Genomic DNA, 17,131 nt, shown 5'->3' with positions numbered 1-17,131 from the left:
TAGTCACTACATGAACTATTATAAGTCGAGGACTACCTGTACTATGTATAATGAAATCTAACTGTCTTTAACTTTTCTCATTTCTAGGAAGGGCAAGAAAACCAATGACAGTGTGGAAAATGGATGCACAAAACCAAATAAAGACAGTTGCCTTAGTGAAAGGATAACAACCACACATTTCTAAGTCAATGATGGATTGACTCAGCCTGCCAAGGACACAGATTGGAGAAAAATTGGTAGATTTCTCTGTACTGTGAGCAGAGGAGGCAAACGTTGGTGGGCTTCGTTAGAGAGTACGTGTGCACACTTTAAGCTACAACATAACACAGTTCATGTGATTCGGCTTACTGTGATAAAGTGGTGGATAAAGTCAGCCGCTGTTTAATCAAGAAACCATGGTTTATCATAATGTGTACATTGAGTACTTTATTTTTTATTTTTTTTTATTTCCATACAAATAACCACATATATACCATTACATAACCAACACTATTTTATATTATTCAATATTATGTCAATTCATCTTACCATCAACCCCCCAAAGACTATCATTGGCTCTTCTGCTCTCCATCCACCATATTTATACCCTATCCATCGCTTTCTTCTCCCTCTCTCCTCCTCCCTACTTCCTTTCTTCCCTCTGTTATCCTTCTCTACTTCCCCTTCCTCTCTCCTTCTCCTCTCCTACATTGAGTACTTTCAATGGGACTCCTTACTTACTTTCAAAGGGACTTTTTGCTTACTTTCAATGGGACGTCTCTTGTTAATAAGGATTATACTATTCTTGCTGTAATTGCCAACTCAGTGAATTTGTTTAAAGTACTTTTTAAAGTTAGAATTGTTAGGTGTTTTTTTTTTTTTAAAAAAAGGAAATCAATTTAAACACCGGTTTATCTTTCATGGGTTAGTTCTGTAACAACATGCAAAGCAGAGAAAAAATAAACAAACCAGGTGTAAATCTCAACACAGCCAGCAATTCTCTTGAATTCAGAAACCTTTTTCTATTTTGGCGATTAAACCTGGTGCTTTGGCATGGGATATTTCTACTTTACCTTTAAAATCTGCACCCCATGAAACCAAATAGGCAAGTAGAAATTGCAGAGGTAGTTTTCTTCTTTTTTCCCTTTTTTTTAAAAGGGAAATTGCAGGTTAGGGCCTCCCATTCTGAAATGGGACCAGGAGTTTTCATGTTGCTCATTCTTCCCCAGATGTTTCCAATCCAAGTGATGACCCTTTCAGATCCGAATTTTGCTTTCTGTGTCCCTGCCTTTGGCCTCTCTCTCTCTCTCTCTCTTTTTTTTTTAAAAAAAAGATGGTTTGTATTCTTCCATTGTCGTTCTTCAGGTTTGTCACATCCAAACCTCTGGAAGTTCTTTGAGTCTCTTCTATCTGAATGTCACCAATAACAAAGAACATCATCAAAACATTTTACTATGGAGGGAAAAACATTTCTTTAAAAAGAAAAATGGATGGTGAGTGCCAACAAAAATGAAGCTAAGAAATGCAGTTTGGTGGTGGTGAAGGAGGAGGAGGAAGAGGAGAATTATCTTAGAACAGAAATATCAAAACCATACAGAAAAATTGGTTATCCCAAGCTAAGGGAGCAACCTGTATAAAGCACCCCGTGGGAAGTTAAACTTGATCAGTAGTTCACAAATGAAGGCAAATATAATTGTCCTAGGATAATGTTGCAGATCCAATCTGGCTTGGTCACCGGGACGAAGTTTTGTCTTCTGCACATTCGGACTCGTGCTGGAGCCCATCTTCAGGGAGATTCTCTCTAGAGATCAGTAAATGATCAATAGCTGTCATTTAAGTATTCAGTAGCTGTCATTTAAGACAGCAGATGGACAAGAATGAGTTGGGGGATGCTGTTGAATGGGACAATCATGGTGGAACATAGGACCAAGAAACACCAAAATGTATATAGTTTAGTTGAGGCGGTCAAGTTCTCAGAGCATGTCTTTAATGATGGAAGCACAATTAGTATGGCAATATTTCTGTCTGTGGATGAGGAACAATAAAGGAAATTGCTCAGAAGTTGTGTGTCTTTCTTGGGGTTTTTTTGGGTGGTGGTGGTGGTGACAAGAATAAAAATATAAGTGTACCATCAAGTGTGTTGATGGTCATCTGTGAATCATTAGCCAGTAGGACATCTATAATGTAAGATGAATCCTAAAGGACACCATTGGCAATATAAGGACAACTGAGGAAGCCACAGAAAGCTCTTACAAGCTTCCTGCTTGGTCTGGATAGACTTTCTCTTTTATTGAGTTGTCCCCATGAACATATTACAATAATACAATACAATACAATACAATAGTAGAGTTGGAAGGGACCTTGGAGGTCTTCTAGTCCAACCCCCTGCCTAGGCAGGAAACCCTATACCGTTTCAGACAAATAGCTATCCAACATCTTCTTAAAGACTTCCAGTGTTGGGGCATTCACAACTTCTGGAGGCAATCTGTTCCACTGATTAATTGTTCTCACTGTCAGGAAATTTCTCCTCAGTTCTAAGTTGCTTCTCTCCTTGATTAGTTTCCACCCATTGCTTCTTGTTCTACCCTCAGGTGCTTTGGAGAATAGTTTGACTCCCACTTCTTTGTGGCAACCTCTGAGATATTGGAATAATGCTATCATGTCTCCCCTAGTCCTTCTTTCTCTTAAGCTAAACATACCCAGTTCCTGCAACCGTTCTTCATATGTTTTAGTCTCCAGTCCCCTAATCCTCTTTGTTGCTCTTCTCTGCACTCTTTCTAGAGTCTCCACATCTTTTTTACATCGTGGCGACCAGAACTGAATGCAGTATTCCAAGTGTGGCCTTACCAAGGCATTATAAAGTGGTATTAACACTTCACGTGATCTTGATTCTATCCCTCTGTTGATGCAGCCTAGAACTGTGTTGGCTTTTTTGGCAGCTGCTGCACACTGCTGGCTCATATTTAAATGGTTGTCCACTAGGACTCCAAGATCCCTTTCACAGTTACTACTACTGAGTAAGGTATCACCTATACTGTACCTGTGCATTCCGTTTTTGTTGCCTAAATGTAGAACCTTACTCTTTTCACCATTGAATTTCATTTTATTAGATAGTGCCCAATGTTCAAGTTTGTCAAGATCCTTCTGTATCTTAAGTCTATCTTCTGGAGTGTTGGCTATTCCTGCCAGCTTGGTATCATCTGCAAATTTGATGAGTTCCCCATTTATTCCCTCATCCAAATCATTGATGAAGATGTTGAAGAGTACTGGGCCTAAAACAGAGCCTTGGGGTACTCCACTGCATACTTCCCTCCATGTAGATGCAGTTCCATTGAGAACTACACGTTGAGTGCGGTTGGTCAGCCAGTTACCAATCCATCTGGTGGTGATGCTGTCTAACCCACATTCTTCTACTTTATCTAGTAGTAGGTTATGGTCTACCTTATCAAAAGCCTTACTGAAGTCCAAGTAAACTATATCAACGGCATTCCTCTGGTCCACTAATTTTGTCACATTATCAAAGAATGCAATAAGATTAGTCTGGCATGATCTGTTTTTGACAAATCCATGTTGGCTTTTGGCTATTACTTTGTTTGCTTCTAGGTGTTCGCAAATTCGTTGCTTGATTATTTTTTCCAGAATCTTTCCTGGTATTGAGGTTAGGGTGATAGGTCTGTAGTTTCCTGGATCTAATTTTTTCCCTTTTTTGAAGATGGGAACCACATCAGCTCTTTTCCAGTCCTCTGGTAGTTCCCCGGTGTTCCAGGATCTCTGAAAGATATAATTCAGTGGTTCTGAGATCTCGTCTGCTAGTTCCTTCAGAACTCTGGGGTGTAATCCATCTGGTCCTGGTGATTTGAACTCATCTAGGGTAGACAGGTGCTCACTTACCATTTTCTTCCCTATTTCAATTTGTGTTCCTAATTTTGTGGTGCTGCTTTTGATAGGTTGGACTGTTTTATCCCTTTGTGTAAAGACAGATGCAAAACATGAGTTAAATAGTTCTGCTTTCTCCCTGTTGCTTGTCACCTTCTTGCCACTTTCTCCTAGCAATGGACCAATTGTTTCCTTAACCTTTTTCTTGTTTTTAACATGTTGGAAGAAGCTTTTTTTGTTAATTTTTACTTTTGTGGCAAGCCTTTCTTCATTGTGAGCCTTAGCTTTCCTCACTTCATCTTTACAATCTTTACATCTTTATATTATTGCCATAGCTTTCACTACTATGATTGTGCATCCACCACAGTGAGGTTTCCAAGAACTTGTCAACCAGCTACTGGATCAGGATTACATGGTGGTGAATTAGATTAAACTGAGATCTACATCTGAGCTGGAGTCCTTTTGAGTCATTGTCCATCTTTCCATAAATGGTATTGAATGTCCCACAAGTACATTTTGAATCAATTCCCAACAGTAGGACTGGTTGTATGATGGTGCTTCTGAATTACATCCAAGACTGTTTAGAAGAACATCAAAAGCTTTTGAAAAGTTCAGTAGAATCACTAAGATCTAGTTTGGTTTAGTGGTTAAAACCCAAAGTCACCCAGGGAGCTTTTTATGCCTGTGGTGGAACTAGAACTCACAGTATCTCCTGGTTTTTAGGCCAGCACTTAAATCACGGCACCAAACTCTCATTTCAGGTCACATCTTCAGCACGTCATGTGGAGATATGCCCAGGTGAAGCCCTAAAGGTCTTGCCAAGAATTCCCTTGCACCCTTAAGTTGTACAAATGAGATAATATTCAGTGTATCGGGCAAGAAGCTCTCCAAGTTACACCAGTTGGACTTAGAACCAAATGAAATCCATGTTGGTATGGACGTGTTACAAGCAATTCCATCTACAAAACATCATCCCTATTGAGCAGAATACATGATTTAAATGGTCTCTATTTTTCTTCACATGTACCATGGTGTGAAAATGCTCATCCAGATGACTCTTTGCTACCTTCTGAACCATTGTTTTGGTGTTCAAATGGACTCTGAATTGTATCCCAAATATTTGCCCAGCTAATTATGGTGACGGTTGACAAAGGGAGATGGTTTTTAGTAACAATGCAGACATCTGGTTGTCTAACCTGGTCTAGGAGGCAGAAGAGTGAAGCCAACCTCCCAAGATGTCTTCAAAAACACAACATTGACTATGTTGGCCAAAATGGCCTACGATTCTCCTTTTTTCAAGTGCATGAGCTAATAGTTGCATACCCAAGGTAGCTTCTATCAATATCCCAGGTCTAGATATAAAGGTAGCCTTCCACTTACCATAGTCCATTTAGTGACCATTCAAAATTACCATGGCGCTGAAAAAAAGTGACACGGCCATTTTTCCCGCTTATAATTTTTAAACCATCCCCATGGTCATGTGATCAATATTCAGATATTTGGCACCTCCCTCATATTTATGACAGTTACGATGCCCCCTTGGGGGTCACTTGGTCCACTTTTGCGACCTTCTGACAAGCAACGTCAAGGCCAGATTCACTTAACAGCCGTGCTAGTAACTCAACAACTGCAGTGATTCACTTACTAAGGCAAGAAAAGTTGCAAAATGGAGCAAAACTCACTTAACGAACATCTCAGTTAGCAACAGAAATTCTCGGCTCAGTTGTGGTCAAGGACTCTACCTGTATTAGACCATTTCTATATGAGTTTCTTTTAGGACTGAGAGAAAAAAACAACAACCCCCAAATCATGGTTTTAAAAAGCATCTTCCTTCATCATGAGTTATGAGTTTATCCATTGGGTTTGCCAGCAATGCAAAGGCATCTGTATTTCTCTGGAGTAATTACACCAAAGCATTTGGTACAACCACTACATTGTTCTAATTAGCAGGTGAAAAATCTTAATTTCTCAAGGACAGGCTTAATTCAGGGTGTGCTGCCTTCTTACTCACTCCATTTCTATTAAAACTGTTTTGGCAAACTTGTTAGCTACTTCTCAAAGTATTCTGTTGTATGGCTTTTTTTTCCACCCCCTTGTTTTTATGATGGTATCGGAAGAGAATGAACAGTGATAAGAAATTAGGTGAGAAAAGTTCATCTCTAGGCTAATGCAACATGTGTGTCTGTGTGTGTGTGTGAAAAGGGGTGTGTTTCTGCATACACAGGTGTTTGAATACGACTGTGAAACAGAGGCAGCTAATTAATTGTTGGAGCCTATAAAAGTACTGGGAGGAGCGTTTTTTCTCTTCACTTTTGGGCGCTTGGTGAAACTCTTCCAGCAGGAGCAGGTAAAAACTTTGCAATGATAGAAAACTTTTATAGCTTGTGCCGCATTTTTCTAAGGGAGTTATGTTGGCCTCTTCATGATATTTCTTTGAGAAAATAGTTTCAAAGTGATTTCATGAACTGACTTCCATGGTTTTTTTTTTTTTTTTGCCTTTATCAACTTCGGGCCTCATTTTTATAAAATGCCCCCTGTTTTCTTAGTTTCTCATTTTTGTAGATAGGGGGGGGGATTAATTTCTTTTTTTAAAAAAGCATTTTTAGAACAATATTTGTATTCCTCTTGTTCTTTATGTCTTCAGGTGTATTTTAAAATGCTGCCTAATATACAGTCTTTGTAACCACTTTGTGATAAATTTTACTTGTCACTTTTAAGAATATTTGAATTTTTCCAGACTTTTCTCATATCTTGCTTTGTCAATTGAGAGGCAAAATTTGGATTATTGCACATTCTGAGGAATGTTTTTTTTCACTCATTTGTTGATACATTCCAGTACAAGTAAAACAGATTCATTTCTCCTGTGTACTTGCTGGAGTCAGTCGATTTGTTTTTTTCAGTGAGTTTTCTGGTAGTTTAAAGAAGGGACTTTCTTAAATTATTTAAATTGAGTTAATCTTACTTTCCAATACAGGTTAATCTCCTTTCGTGTAGATATTTGATCAAAATGCAATTTATAGGTGTAATATGAAGCTCAATTGTTTTACCACTTGCTCTTCGCTACAGATTCCACTGTTTTGATTTGAAGCTCTTTAAATTACAAGCCGCTCTTGACCTATAGCGGTATTTCTCAAGTTCGGCGACTTTAAGACACGTGGACCTCAACTCTCCGGAGTTGCGTCTAATTTAAAGAGTTTATTCAAACTAGCTAAACCAGCATTTCCCACGTTCGGCGACTTTAAGACGAGCGAAATTCGGCGCTCTGAATTCCACAGCGGAGGAATTTAAATCCGCTCGTTTCAAAGTTGCCGGGCTAGGGGAGGGGAAAAAACAAACGCCACGTTAGCTCTGCGCTAGGAGTTGCGCGCGTAATTTAAAGATGGTTATTCAGACAAGTTAAAGCAGCGCTTCTGAACCGTGTCAACTTTGGGCTTCATTTCTCGCAATTCTACAGCCATGGAATTGAAGTCCACTCACTTTAAATATTTGCCGAGGTTGAAAAACTGCTGCTTTTGCGGCTACGCTAAAAACTGCATGCAATTTAAAGTGCTTGGTTCAGACAACCAGTTAAAGCAGCGGTTCTCGATTTTGAAGGACTTACAATTTTATAACTATGGAGTTGAATTCCATCCGTTTTACTGCCTTGCTCCCTTTCTCTTACTTATTGCTTTATTATTGCTGATTTTGCTTAAATTTTAATTTCAGGCTCTCACTTTAAGAACCTACATTGAAACTCAACAATGGCTGGGTTTGGAGATGTCTTGAAGATAATCGGGGAGTTTGGGGCATTTCAGAAATGTTTGGTGCTGCTGCTTTGCATCCCAAGTTTCTTAACTCCCTTTCACATGTTTGGCCAAATCTTCATTAGCATCGATGTGCCTCACTATTGCAATACCAGTTGGATCCGAGCAATTAGCCCCAACCTAACTTTTCAACAGGAGCTGAATCTGACCATTCCTAAGAGAACTGACCATTCTCTGGATGAATGTTCTAGATTCACTCCAGTAGATCTGGATATCGAATCGATCACAAAATATGGCTTCAATTCAACCCAGGGATGTGAACAGGGATGGGTGTATCCAACAATGGACGTGCCAACACTGGTTACCGAGGTACGTGCTTCACTGCGTTCTTTTTAAAGTGCAAAATGATTCAGTTTTGAAATCTTGAGAATTGCATCACCCCCTTCAAAGCAATTGGTGGAATTGGTGCAGCTTTCCTGTTATCCTAGAAGGGTGGCTGGGAGAATTCAGGAAGTTTAATACAATAATACAATACAATAGTAGAGTTGGAAGGGACCTTGGAGGTCTTCTAGTCCAACCCCCTGCCTAGGCAGGAAACCCTTACCGTTTCAGACAGATGGCTATCCAACATCTTCTTAAAGACTTCCAGTGTTGGGGCATTCACAACTTCTGGAGGCAACTTCTGTTCCACTGATTAATTGTTCTCACTGTCAGGAAGTTTCTCCTCAGTTCTAAGTTGCTTCTCTCCTTGATTAGTTTCCACCCATTGCTTCTTTAACTAAAACATAATTTGTTGTCTCTCCCTCTCCTTTTTTTCTTTCTAGTTTGATCTTGTCTGTGACCGAAGATACTTAAATGACATCTCCCAATCCATTTTCATGGGTGGCCTGTTGGTTGGATCGCTGATCTTCGGCTCAGTGAGCGACAGGTAAAGTAAGATATCTCACACACATATACTGTTGTTGGAGGGGGGGGGATGATGGAATGGTTCAGCAGTTTATGCGGGTCATCAAAAAGGGGTTCACAGGGGCCCCAAAAGTTGAAGATGGCTTCTGTGCCTGCAATCCAGGTCCTGCCTCTTTTTACACACGTTGCACTTCTGTTCCCCTCCTATTCCTTCAGCTTTTTCAAAAGTACGCCCGCCACTACTTTAATGAGTCCCTTGTGCTTTGTTGGTTCTTGTTCTCTCCTCTTTCCTTCAATTTTTCCAGCGTGATGGAGACCTGCATCTTTACACAATGTGCCCCACATTTGATCATCCAGATGGTGGTGACCACATCCATGGGATCAAGGCACTGTCTGTGTTTTGAAGATAGGATTTTGATCCTGTGCTTATGGTTGCCATCTTGACTTCTTTCGAACCTCTTCTTGAAGATGCTCTGGACCAGCTTTGTGTGCTATATCTCCAGGATAAACAGCAGATACATACTCTTTTTTTTTTAATGTGTATTTTCCTTCTGAGCATTACAATGGAGTCTTCCTATAACACATGGCATTGTTTTCTCCAGGGTCGGAAGTCAAATGTCCATCCTAGTTTCCCTGTTCATAATGGGATTCTTCGGCACTGTTGTAAGTCTGGCACCACATTTCTATGTTTACATTGCCCTGAGATTCGTCGTGGGAACCGCTCTGGCTGGGATCAGCATCAGCGTTGCAACTTTGAGTAAGTCCTAGAAGCCCAAACTTCAGCCTCTAAGACAGGGGTGTCCAAACTTGGGAACTTTAAGACTTGTGGACTTCAACTCCCAGAATTCCCCAGCCAGCCATGGCTGGCTGGGGAATTCTGGGAGTTGAAGTCCACAAGTCTTAAAGTTCCCAAGTTTGGACACCCCTGCTCTAAGAGATCTCTCAGCCTTTGCTTTTCAAACAAATGTATTGTTTTTTTTAAAGATTTCAGGAAGTTCTCTGTATATTTCTTAGGACTTGGAGAAAGTGTGAAACATCGTAATATAGAGATGCTCAGTGGCAGACCTTTATTGCAGGCTGTAAAACGAGCCATTTATTCAATGTCCAGGGATGGGAAAGGATTTCTGAATGGAAAATGAAGAGGATGGAAAAATTTCTTTGTGAATGGAGACTTGAGAGTTTTTCAATTCTCTTTAGGTTCGGAGTGGGTTGGCCCATCTTACCGTCCACAAGCACTGATCATCATCCATTGTGCCAATGCGCTGGGTCAGATGGCTGTAGCCTGTGTGGCATACTTTGTCCGTGACTGGCGGCTGTTTCAGATAACCACCTCGGCTCCTGCCTTCCTCATCTTTTTCTACGCTTGGTAAGTCTCCTGCATTTATGCTAGAAGAAATTTGCATCTTCAGCTTTTTGTGGGCAAACAAAACCTGATCAGGTTTCAAAAACTTAGGTTTTTGATTCAGGTCAGTTTGTTTCTTTTCTTTTTTTTGCTAATGCACTTAGTTGTTCTCAATTTTGGCAATTTAAAAGATCTGGGCTTCAACTCCCAGAATTCCCCAGCCAATGTGTGTGTGTGTGTGTGTATTGAAGTCCAGGCTTCTTAAAATTAAGAAAAAGTGGCTTGCAAGAAGGTATCCAGCTGTTCTTACCATTCAAATTCTCAATTTGAACTCTATTCAGTTCCTCACCTTCCCAACTCCATTTCCAATTCTGATTTATGTTTTTTTTTTTAAATCTGTTGCAGGGTACTTCCAAGCTCTGCCCGGTGGCTGATAACCAAAAAGAGAATGAACGAAGCAAAAGACATCATTCTAAAAGCTGCTTACATCAACCAAAGAATCATGTCTATGGATGTCTTTGAACAGGTACCAAATGGGCAATTATTTTAATGCTCTTTTTGAGGAACATTTTAGAATAAAACACTTTAAAGAAGGAGATTAAAATTGGCTTTAATACTCCTTTCCAATGCTAAAACTTCTAGTCCCCACCCCCACCCCCTTCTTTGGTCTTTTTACTCCCTGAAGGGGTCTTTTGGGCAAAACGTCTGGCGTTTGTCCTCCCTGCTTCTTTTTATACAGTCATGACTAAAACCTCTGCCCAGCTTCACAAAAACAAGGCTCAAAAGCTGTATTTTTATCCAAAAAGTGCACAAGTATTCCTCTACTTCTAGCCATTCATGTAGTGACTAATCACTCTGAAAAAAAGTGTCTTTCTACTTACTTGCACTTAGGACTTGCCACAGCATCCTAAACAAAATTTGGGAGCTGGGCAGCATCCAGCAAATATTAACAGGACAATAACCATGAAATTTGACTAAATGCTCTGCCTTCCATTTTGTACTCGTTCTAGTTGGCTCCGGAAAAGACCGTGACGCATAGAGGCATCCTGGACCTTTTCAAGGAATCGCACCTGAGGAACATGACTTTTATTATGGCTTGGATGTGGTAAGTCTTCTTTAAAAAGGCATTTTTAAAAAGCCCCACAAATCAGATGTATTTTCAACGTAATGGGCATGTAACTGATGCAACTTCTCAAGAGGAACTTCATCTTCTGGTTCTACCCTCAGGTTTGTGGACAGTTTGGTGTATTACGAAGTGAGTCTCCACGTCGGGGACTTTGGCCTGAACATCTACCTGACCCAACTCATCTTTGGAGCTGTGGAAATCCCCTCTCGCATCCTCTCCATTTTTCTGCTTCAATGGATCGGCAGGAGGAAGTGCCAGTCCTCTTGGCTCATCCTGGGAGGAACTATGTGTGTTGTCATCTGTGTGATCCCCAAAGGTACATGAGATATTTGGGAGCCAAAAAAATAGCAAGGCGACCTTGGGAGTCCAAAAGATGGCGGGGGATTTAACCTTAGCAGGATTGATTGTTTAGGGGCCATAAAAGTTGTTTTTGACTCTTAGCGGTCACATCAATGGTTCCCCCCCCCCTCCACCAAGATCTGTCTCTAACCTTGGTCCTTAAGTCTTGCAATGATACGCTCCTTTTTACCACTTTTTCACTTTCCTTCCGTCTTTTTCAGCATTAGAGCCTTTTTCAGATGAAAAGTGCAGGCCCTTTTCTCAAACCCTTAGTTTAGCTTTTCCAATTTTGTGTTTTTTTTCCTCAGTGGCATCTCATGGAGGACTGGGCCTTCCTGATTAGTGCAGGAATTCAGTAAGGGACTAAAACTTTCTCTTGAAAGGGTCACAGAAACCAACCTAAACCGACTCATGGATTTGTGTGAACCTAGGAGCCAGGATTGAAGCTTTCAGATGTTTTGTAACTTCTCAAATTGGTTCTTCATTGGGTTTTTTTCTCCCCCCCCTCCCCCCAGAATTCCCTTTGATTGTGACTGTTCTAGCTGTGATTGGAAAATCTGCCATGGCTGCTTCCTTTTCAACCACCTATCTGTTTTCTGCTGAGATATTTCCCACCGTTGTCAGGTAAAGAAATTATCTACGTATCTGTATTGTTTATTTACTTACTAACTTGATTTATAAAGGCATCCAGTTCAGCATTGCGACTCTGGGCAGCACAAAACAACAAACAACAAAATAACCAAGAAGAGTGCCCTCCATAAATTTAAAATAAATGCAATATTATAATTTAATTGTTAGCAGTGTTTTTCAAACTTGGCAACTTTTAAGATATGTGGACTTCAGCTTCCAGGATTCCCAGAAGAGAAGTTCATACTTGCTTTCTCGTTTATTTTAATCTGAAAACTTTTTAGGTTAGGTGAGTGGCTCAATTTATTTTATTCAATTTCTTCCACCAGACAATTCGGCCTTGGCTTGTGCTCTATGTCTGCTCGTGTTGCGGGCATCCTTGCGCCATTGCTTGGCATGTTGGCCAGATACCACCTTGCTATTCCTATGTTCATCTGTGGGAGTGCGTCGCTGGTTGCAGGAATCATGTGCTGTTTCCTTCCGGAGACACGCAACGAAGATCTTCAGGATATGCCACCTGAGCCTGAAGCTCCACCAACTAGGGAGTGAGTTTATTAAATTTATTTGTTTCTTGAATTTATAGGACTGCCAAACACTCAACCTCCATGGGTGGCTTTTTCAAGAGGCAATTGCACTTTCTTTGTTTTTTCCTTGAAGACATCTTGCTTCTCATCCAAGAAGCTGCTGCTCCTTCTCCTTCTCTTCCTTCTCCTTCTCCTCCTTCCTTCCTTCCTTCCTTCCTTCCTTCCTTCCTTCCTTCCTTCCTTTCCTCCTTCCTTCCTTCCTTTCCTTCCTTCTCTCCCTTCCTTTCCTTCCTTCTCTCCTTTCCTTCCCTTCCTTCCTTCCTTCCTTCCTTCCTTCCTTCCTTCCTTCCTTCCTTCCTTCCAACTCTGTTATTCTCTGAAGCTTCTCAAATAAGAAACTAAAATGTTTTCAAAGAAAAACAAATTTGCCTTTTGAAAAAGCACCTTTGGCACTAGGGGTGGGTTCCTGCCAGTTCTGACCTCTTCTATAGAAGAGGTTCCACAAATCTACAGTGCCATTTAGAACCGGTTCCAGCTCCCTCCCCCCCTGCCCGTCTGCACATCATCAAGATGAAGAGCGAGAGGAGGAATTCTGGGAGTTGAAGTCCACAAGTCTTAAAGCTGTTTGAACACCCCTGGGTTGTTTTTTTCTAAAGGGTTAGGGGTGCAAGGGTTTTGTAACTTGACAGCTTTAAGACTTGCGTGCTTCAAATACCAGAGTTTCTGAGCCAACATTTTGGTTGCTATGCAAGAGCGTTGCTAAGTGATTTCACCACGTCTTACAAGTTGGGCCACACCCACCCATCACAGGCTGGCAAGCCACTCCCACAAATTAGGCTACACCTACAGAAGAGGTTCTAAAAAAATTTGAAACCCACCACTGCAATGGCACGCAGAGAAAGAAACATTCAAGTGAACTTTAAGATGGTGACTATTCCAAAGATCTAGTGAAGTCTGTCTACTTCAGTGTTTTCTCAATCTTTGCCCCTTTTAGATGGATGGACTTCAACGTCCTGTTCCTTTCTTTATAGGATCGCGGCGATTTACCACATTGATTGTGATCTGGAAACCATACCTGAAGAAGAAGAAGTCCTGGATGAAGCAACGATCAAGAAAAGTTATGTGTAGAACCAAGAGTTCTTTGCAAGCCATAATTTGGTTTGCTGATCGTAAATGTAAACCATTTTCCATCTTATCCAGACTAATTCTAATCATAGTTATAACACTGACATAATGTTTTCACACTGGGGTATTATTTTAGATTTGGGGTGCACATAACCTTGGACTATTGGGCTTATTACAACCACCCTCCGGAGTTCAGCGGGTTTAAATGCTGACTTTAATTTCTTTGTATCGGCATATCAATAAAACTGCATGACAAAAACCGCTGCTGCCTAATGTTTTTCTTTTACATTTTCTATTTATTAAAATATTGTGTTCATTACCTGGTGGCTGCTTGGAAACTCAGTGGGTCAGAATAATTTTATACAGTATTTGGTTTCAAGAAATCTTGAAACAATTGGAACATCCTGGAACATGGTTGGCTGACAGGATTATACTGACACTGTTAAATCTTTGTGTGGATGTGGCTGAAGGGCAGACATGAACCCAGCTTAGGACTTTGCTTTAGTGATTGTTCAGAGTTACAAAGGTGCTGTAAAAAGTGACTTACTGGCACGTAGGATGTCTATGGAGATTCTCAATCACCAAGGCCATAGAACATAGATTCAGAGAGTTGGAAAGGACCTCAGAGGTCTTCTAGTCCAACCCGCTGCTTGAGCACAAGACCCTATACCTTTTCAGACAAATGGTTGCCCAATCTCTTTTTGAAAGCTTCCAGTGATGGAGTACCAACAACTGCTGAAGTTATTCTCACAGTGCTTTGCAAACTTTATGGTTTTCAAACTATGGTTTTCAAATTTCAAACCAAGAGGTTTGGAAAAGCATCTTTCCAAACTTCATGGTTATCCCAAAGTTGCTTTTCAAAAGGCAACTGGACCTTTGTGTTTTCCTTAAACCAGGGGTGTCCAAACTTGGCAACTTTGGGGAATTCTGGGAGTTGAAGTCCACAAGTTGCCAAGTTTGGACACCCCTGCCTTAAACATTTCCCCCCTTTCCAAGAAGCTTCAGAGAATAACATAATAACAGAGTTAGAAGGGACCTTGGAGGTCTTCTAATCCAACTCCCTGCTCAGGTAGGAAACCTGATACAACTCCAGGAAAATGGCTACCCAATCTCTTCTTAAAAACCTCCAGTGTTGGAGAATTCACAAGCTGTCTCAGCCTGAGTTCAAGGTAAAAAAAAAACACCCAATGAAGTCCAGTTGAAAAACACTCTTGGCATTTAGGACCATTGCAACTTAATTGCTGTCACATTATTGCGGTTGGGATGCTTAGAAACTGGCATTTATGCCACATTTAGCATCCGGGGAGGGTGGTTCCTGTGATTGCCATTGTAATCTTCCCAAGAGACTTCTGACATGCAATATCAATACAGGAATTTATTTATCCAGGGTGGGAAAAAAAAGAGTCTTAAATCAGGCACAATCACATGACTGCATCACTTGGTGTCACAGGTGCTGGTCCCAATTATAGTCATATGCTGAGGAATATTTGTCTATGGAGATTCTCAGTTATCCAAGTCAAGGTTTGTCCCAAAGGTGCTTTTTCAAGATGCAACTGGATTTTCTTCGTTTTTATCTTTTAAAACATTTCGCTTTTCATCCAAGAAGCTGGAGCTGAGAAAGCTTCTTGGATTAGAAGCCAAACGTCTTGAAAGAAAAAGCAGAAAGTCAACTCCTGAAAGAAAGCACCTTTGGGACTGAGGATTATTTCTACATGGACATTGTTGGAAGAGACCCTTAAGTCTTTTTTTTCCAGTGCTGTTGTGACTTCGAATGGTTCCTAAATGAATTGTTGTAAGTCGAGGATTACCTTAACCTCCCTCACCTTCTTAGATCGGTCATTCAGCCGTTTTCAAAGATAGCAGCTACATTTTTCAGGGGGAGAGAGACCCAGTCCTGATTTGGGGGAAGGGAAGGAGACCATAAATAAATAAAATGAAATTCAATGGTGAAAAGAGTAAGGTTCTACATTTAGGTAACAAAAACGGAATGCACAGGTACAGTGTGCAGCAGCTGCCAAAAAAGCCAACGCAGTCCTAGGCTGCATCAACAGAGGGATAGAATCAAGATCACGTGAAGTGTTAATACCACTTTATAATGCCTTGGTAAGGCCACACTTGGAATACTGCATTCAGTTTTGGTCGCCACGATGTAGAAAAGATATGGAGACTCTAGAAAGAGTGCAGAGAAGAGCAATGAAGAGGATTAGGGGACTGGAGACTAAAACATATGAAGAACGGTTGCAGGAACTGGGTATGTCTAATTTAATAGAAAGAAGGACTAGGGGAGACATGATAGTGTTCCAATATCTCAGGGGTTGCCACAAAGAAGAGGGAGTCAAACTGTTCTCCAAGGCCCCTGAGGGTAGAACAAGAAGCAATGGGTGGAAACTAATCAAAGAGAGGAGCAACTTTGAACTGAGGAGAAATTTCCTAACAGTTAGAACAATTAATCAGTGGAACAGCTTGCCTCCAGAAATTGTGAATGCCCCAACACTGGAAGTCTTTAAGAAGATGTTGGATAGCCATCTGTCTGAAGTGGTTGTAGGGTTTCCTGCCTAGGCAGGGGGTTGGACTAGAAGACCTGCAAGGTCCCTTCCAACTCTACTATTGTATTGTATAACCACTACAGATCTTACAAATTGCTGCACATCCTCTTTTTATAAACCTTGGTCTTCTGCCCCTGGGATTGTTGCAGAATACTTCTCCATGGGAAAATTAAAAAACAAACAATGCAGTTTAAAAAGAAGAAGGGAAAGCATCTGATTTGTTTTGGAGAGTCAACAGAAGGTGAGGGATACACTTTCTCTAGGGAAAATGTGGCCTGGTGGAGAATCCCATAGAGATCTTGAAGATGGCTGCCAAATTAAAAGAGCAGCATTCCAGCTGTACAACAACAACAACAACAACAACAACAACAACAACAATAATAATTAGTCTGCAAAAAGGAGGAAGCTTTTGGAAATAAGGGAGAGAAGGAGGAGCCGGTTGGGCATCTCTGAAGTTAATTTTGTAAAATTAACAGCAACACAACACATGTGAAGCTGGAGGAGGAATCTTGCTAGAGCAAGATTTGCAGCACGTGGGCTGGTGCAAAATAATAATAATAATAATAATAATAATAATAATAATAATAATAATAATAATAATAATAAATTTGGATTTATTAGCCGTTCCCTTTCCAGACAGGACTCGGGGCGGCGTACAATGGAGCATATAGAACATAAAACATGTGTACAAACACATAAACATACATATATACAAAGACACACATGCACGGAGGAGGTAACAAATTACATAGACAGTTAAAAAGATGGACGTTTGGGCAAATTCAGCCAGAGATCAGACATGACAGTTGAAGGAGGATGCTGATTAACAGAATATAGGTAGTCCTCGAATTATGACCATAATTGAACCCAACGTTTATGTTGTTTTGTAACTTTGAGTGGTCACTAAGTGAGCTCATTCATTTAGTAACCGAATAAGGCTGGAATTCCTAAAGGAGTTATTTTCCCTCTCTTTCCATTCTTCTTTCTAGGGTTTTGCA

The 17,131-nt window shown here is 40.6% G+C and overlaps 2 protein-coding genes across 3 annotated transcripts in view; both read left to right on the top strand.

Annotated features, from left to right (window-relative positions):
• The window catches only part of LOC309401183 (solute carrier family 22 member 13-like), a 37,161-nt gene extending 35,862 nt beyond the window's left edge, over nucleotides 1-1,299 (top strand). Inside the window, exon 10 of the mRNA XM_081970240.1 lies at nucleotides 88-1,299. Coding sequence (XP_081826366.1) covers nucleotides 88-184 — 97 coding nt within the window. The 3' untranslated portion in view covers nucleotides 185-1,299. The remainder of the gene's footprint in view (nucleotides 1-87) is intronic.
• A 4,763-nt stretch (nucleotides 1,300-6,062) lies between these two features.
• On the top strand, nucleotides 6,063-13,848 carry LOC309401171 (solute carrier family 22 member 13-like). Of its 2 annotated transcripts, none has more exons than XM_081970215.1 (11): nucleotides 6,063-6,202; nucleotides 7,561-7,967; nucleotides 8,423-8,526; nucleotides 9,107-9,261; nucleotides 9,702-9,870; nucleotides 10,252-10,372; nucleotides 10,857-10,951; nucleotides 11,074-11,288; nucleotides 11,827-11,935; nucleotides 12,268-12,483; nucleotides 13,494-13,848. In XM_081970215.1, the coding sequence occupies exons 2-11, from the start codon at nucleotides 7,596-7,598 to the stop codon at nucleotides 13,588-13,590; spliced, it is 1,653 nt and encodes a 550-aa protein (XP_081826341.1). In that variant the 5' UTR covers nucleotides 6,063-6,202; nucleotides 7,561-7,595; the 3' UTR covers nucleotides 13,591-13,848. The 2 variants fall into 2 exon arrangements, with proteins under 2 accessions (XP_081826341.1, XP_081826342.1); XM_081970216.1 differs by having other exon boundaries at nucleotides 13,457-13,848.
• Nucleotides 13,849-17,131: the final 3,283 nt, after the last annotated feature.

The sequence above is a fragment of the Natrix helvetica genome (assembly GCF_964273705.1).
Source record: "Natrix helvetica genome assembly, chromosome: Z".
NCBI classification, from domain to species: Eukaryota; Metazoa; Chordata; class Lepidosauria; order Squamata; family Natricidae; genus Natrix; species Natrix helvetica.
Note: the sequence above shows the minus strand (reverse complement) of the source record. Positions and strands in the feature narration are given on the sequence as shown.

Bases quoted from the DNA above. Each gene is read 5' to 3' on its own strand.
- LOC309401171 (XM_081970215.1), top strand. From the start codon at position 7,596: ATGGCTGGGTTTGGAGATGTCTTGAAGATAATCGGGGAGTTTGGGGCA. The intron at 8,527-9,106 runs GTAAAGTAAGAT...TGTTTTCTCCAG, and splicing joins TTCGGCTCAGTGAGCGACAG to GGTCGGAAGTCAAATGTCCA. The intron at 10,952-11,073 runs GTAAGTCTTCTT...TTCTACCCTCAG, and splicing joins TTTATTATGGCTTGGATGTG to GTTTGTGGACAGTTTGGTGT.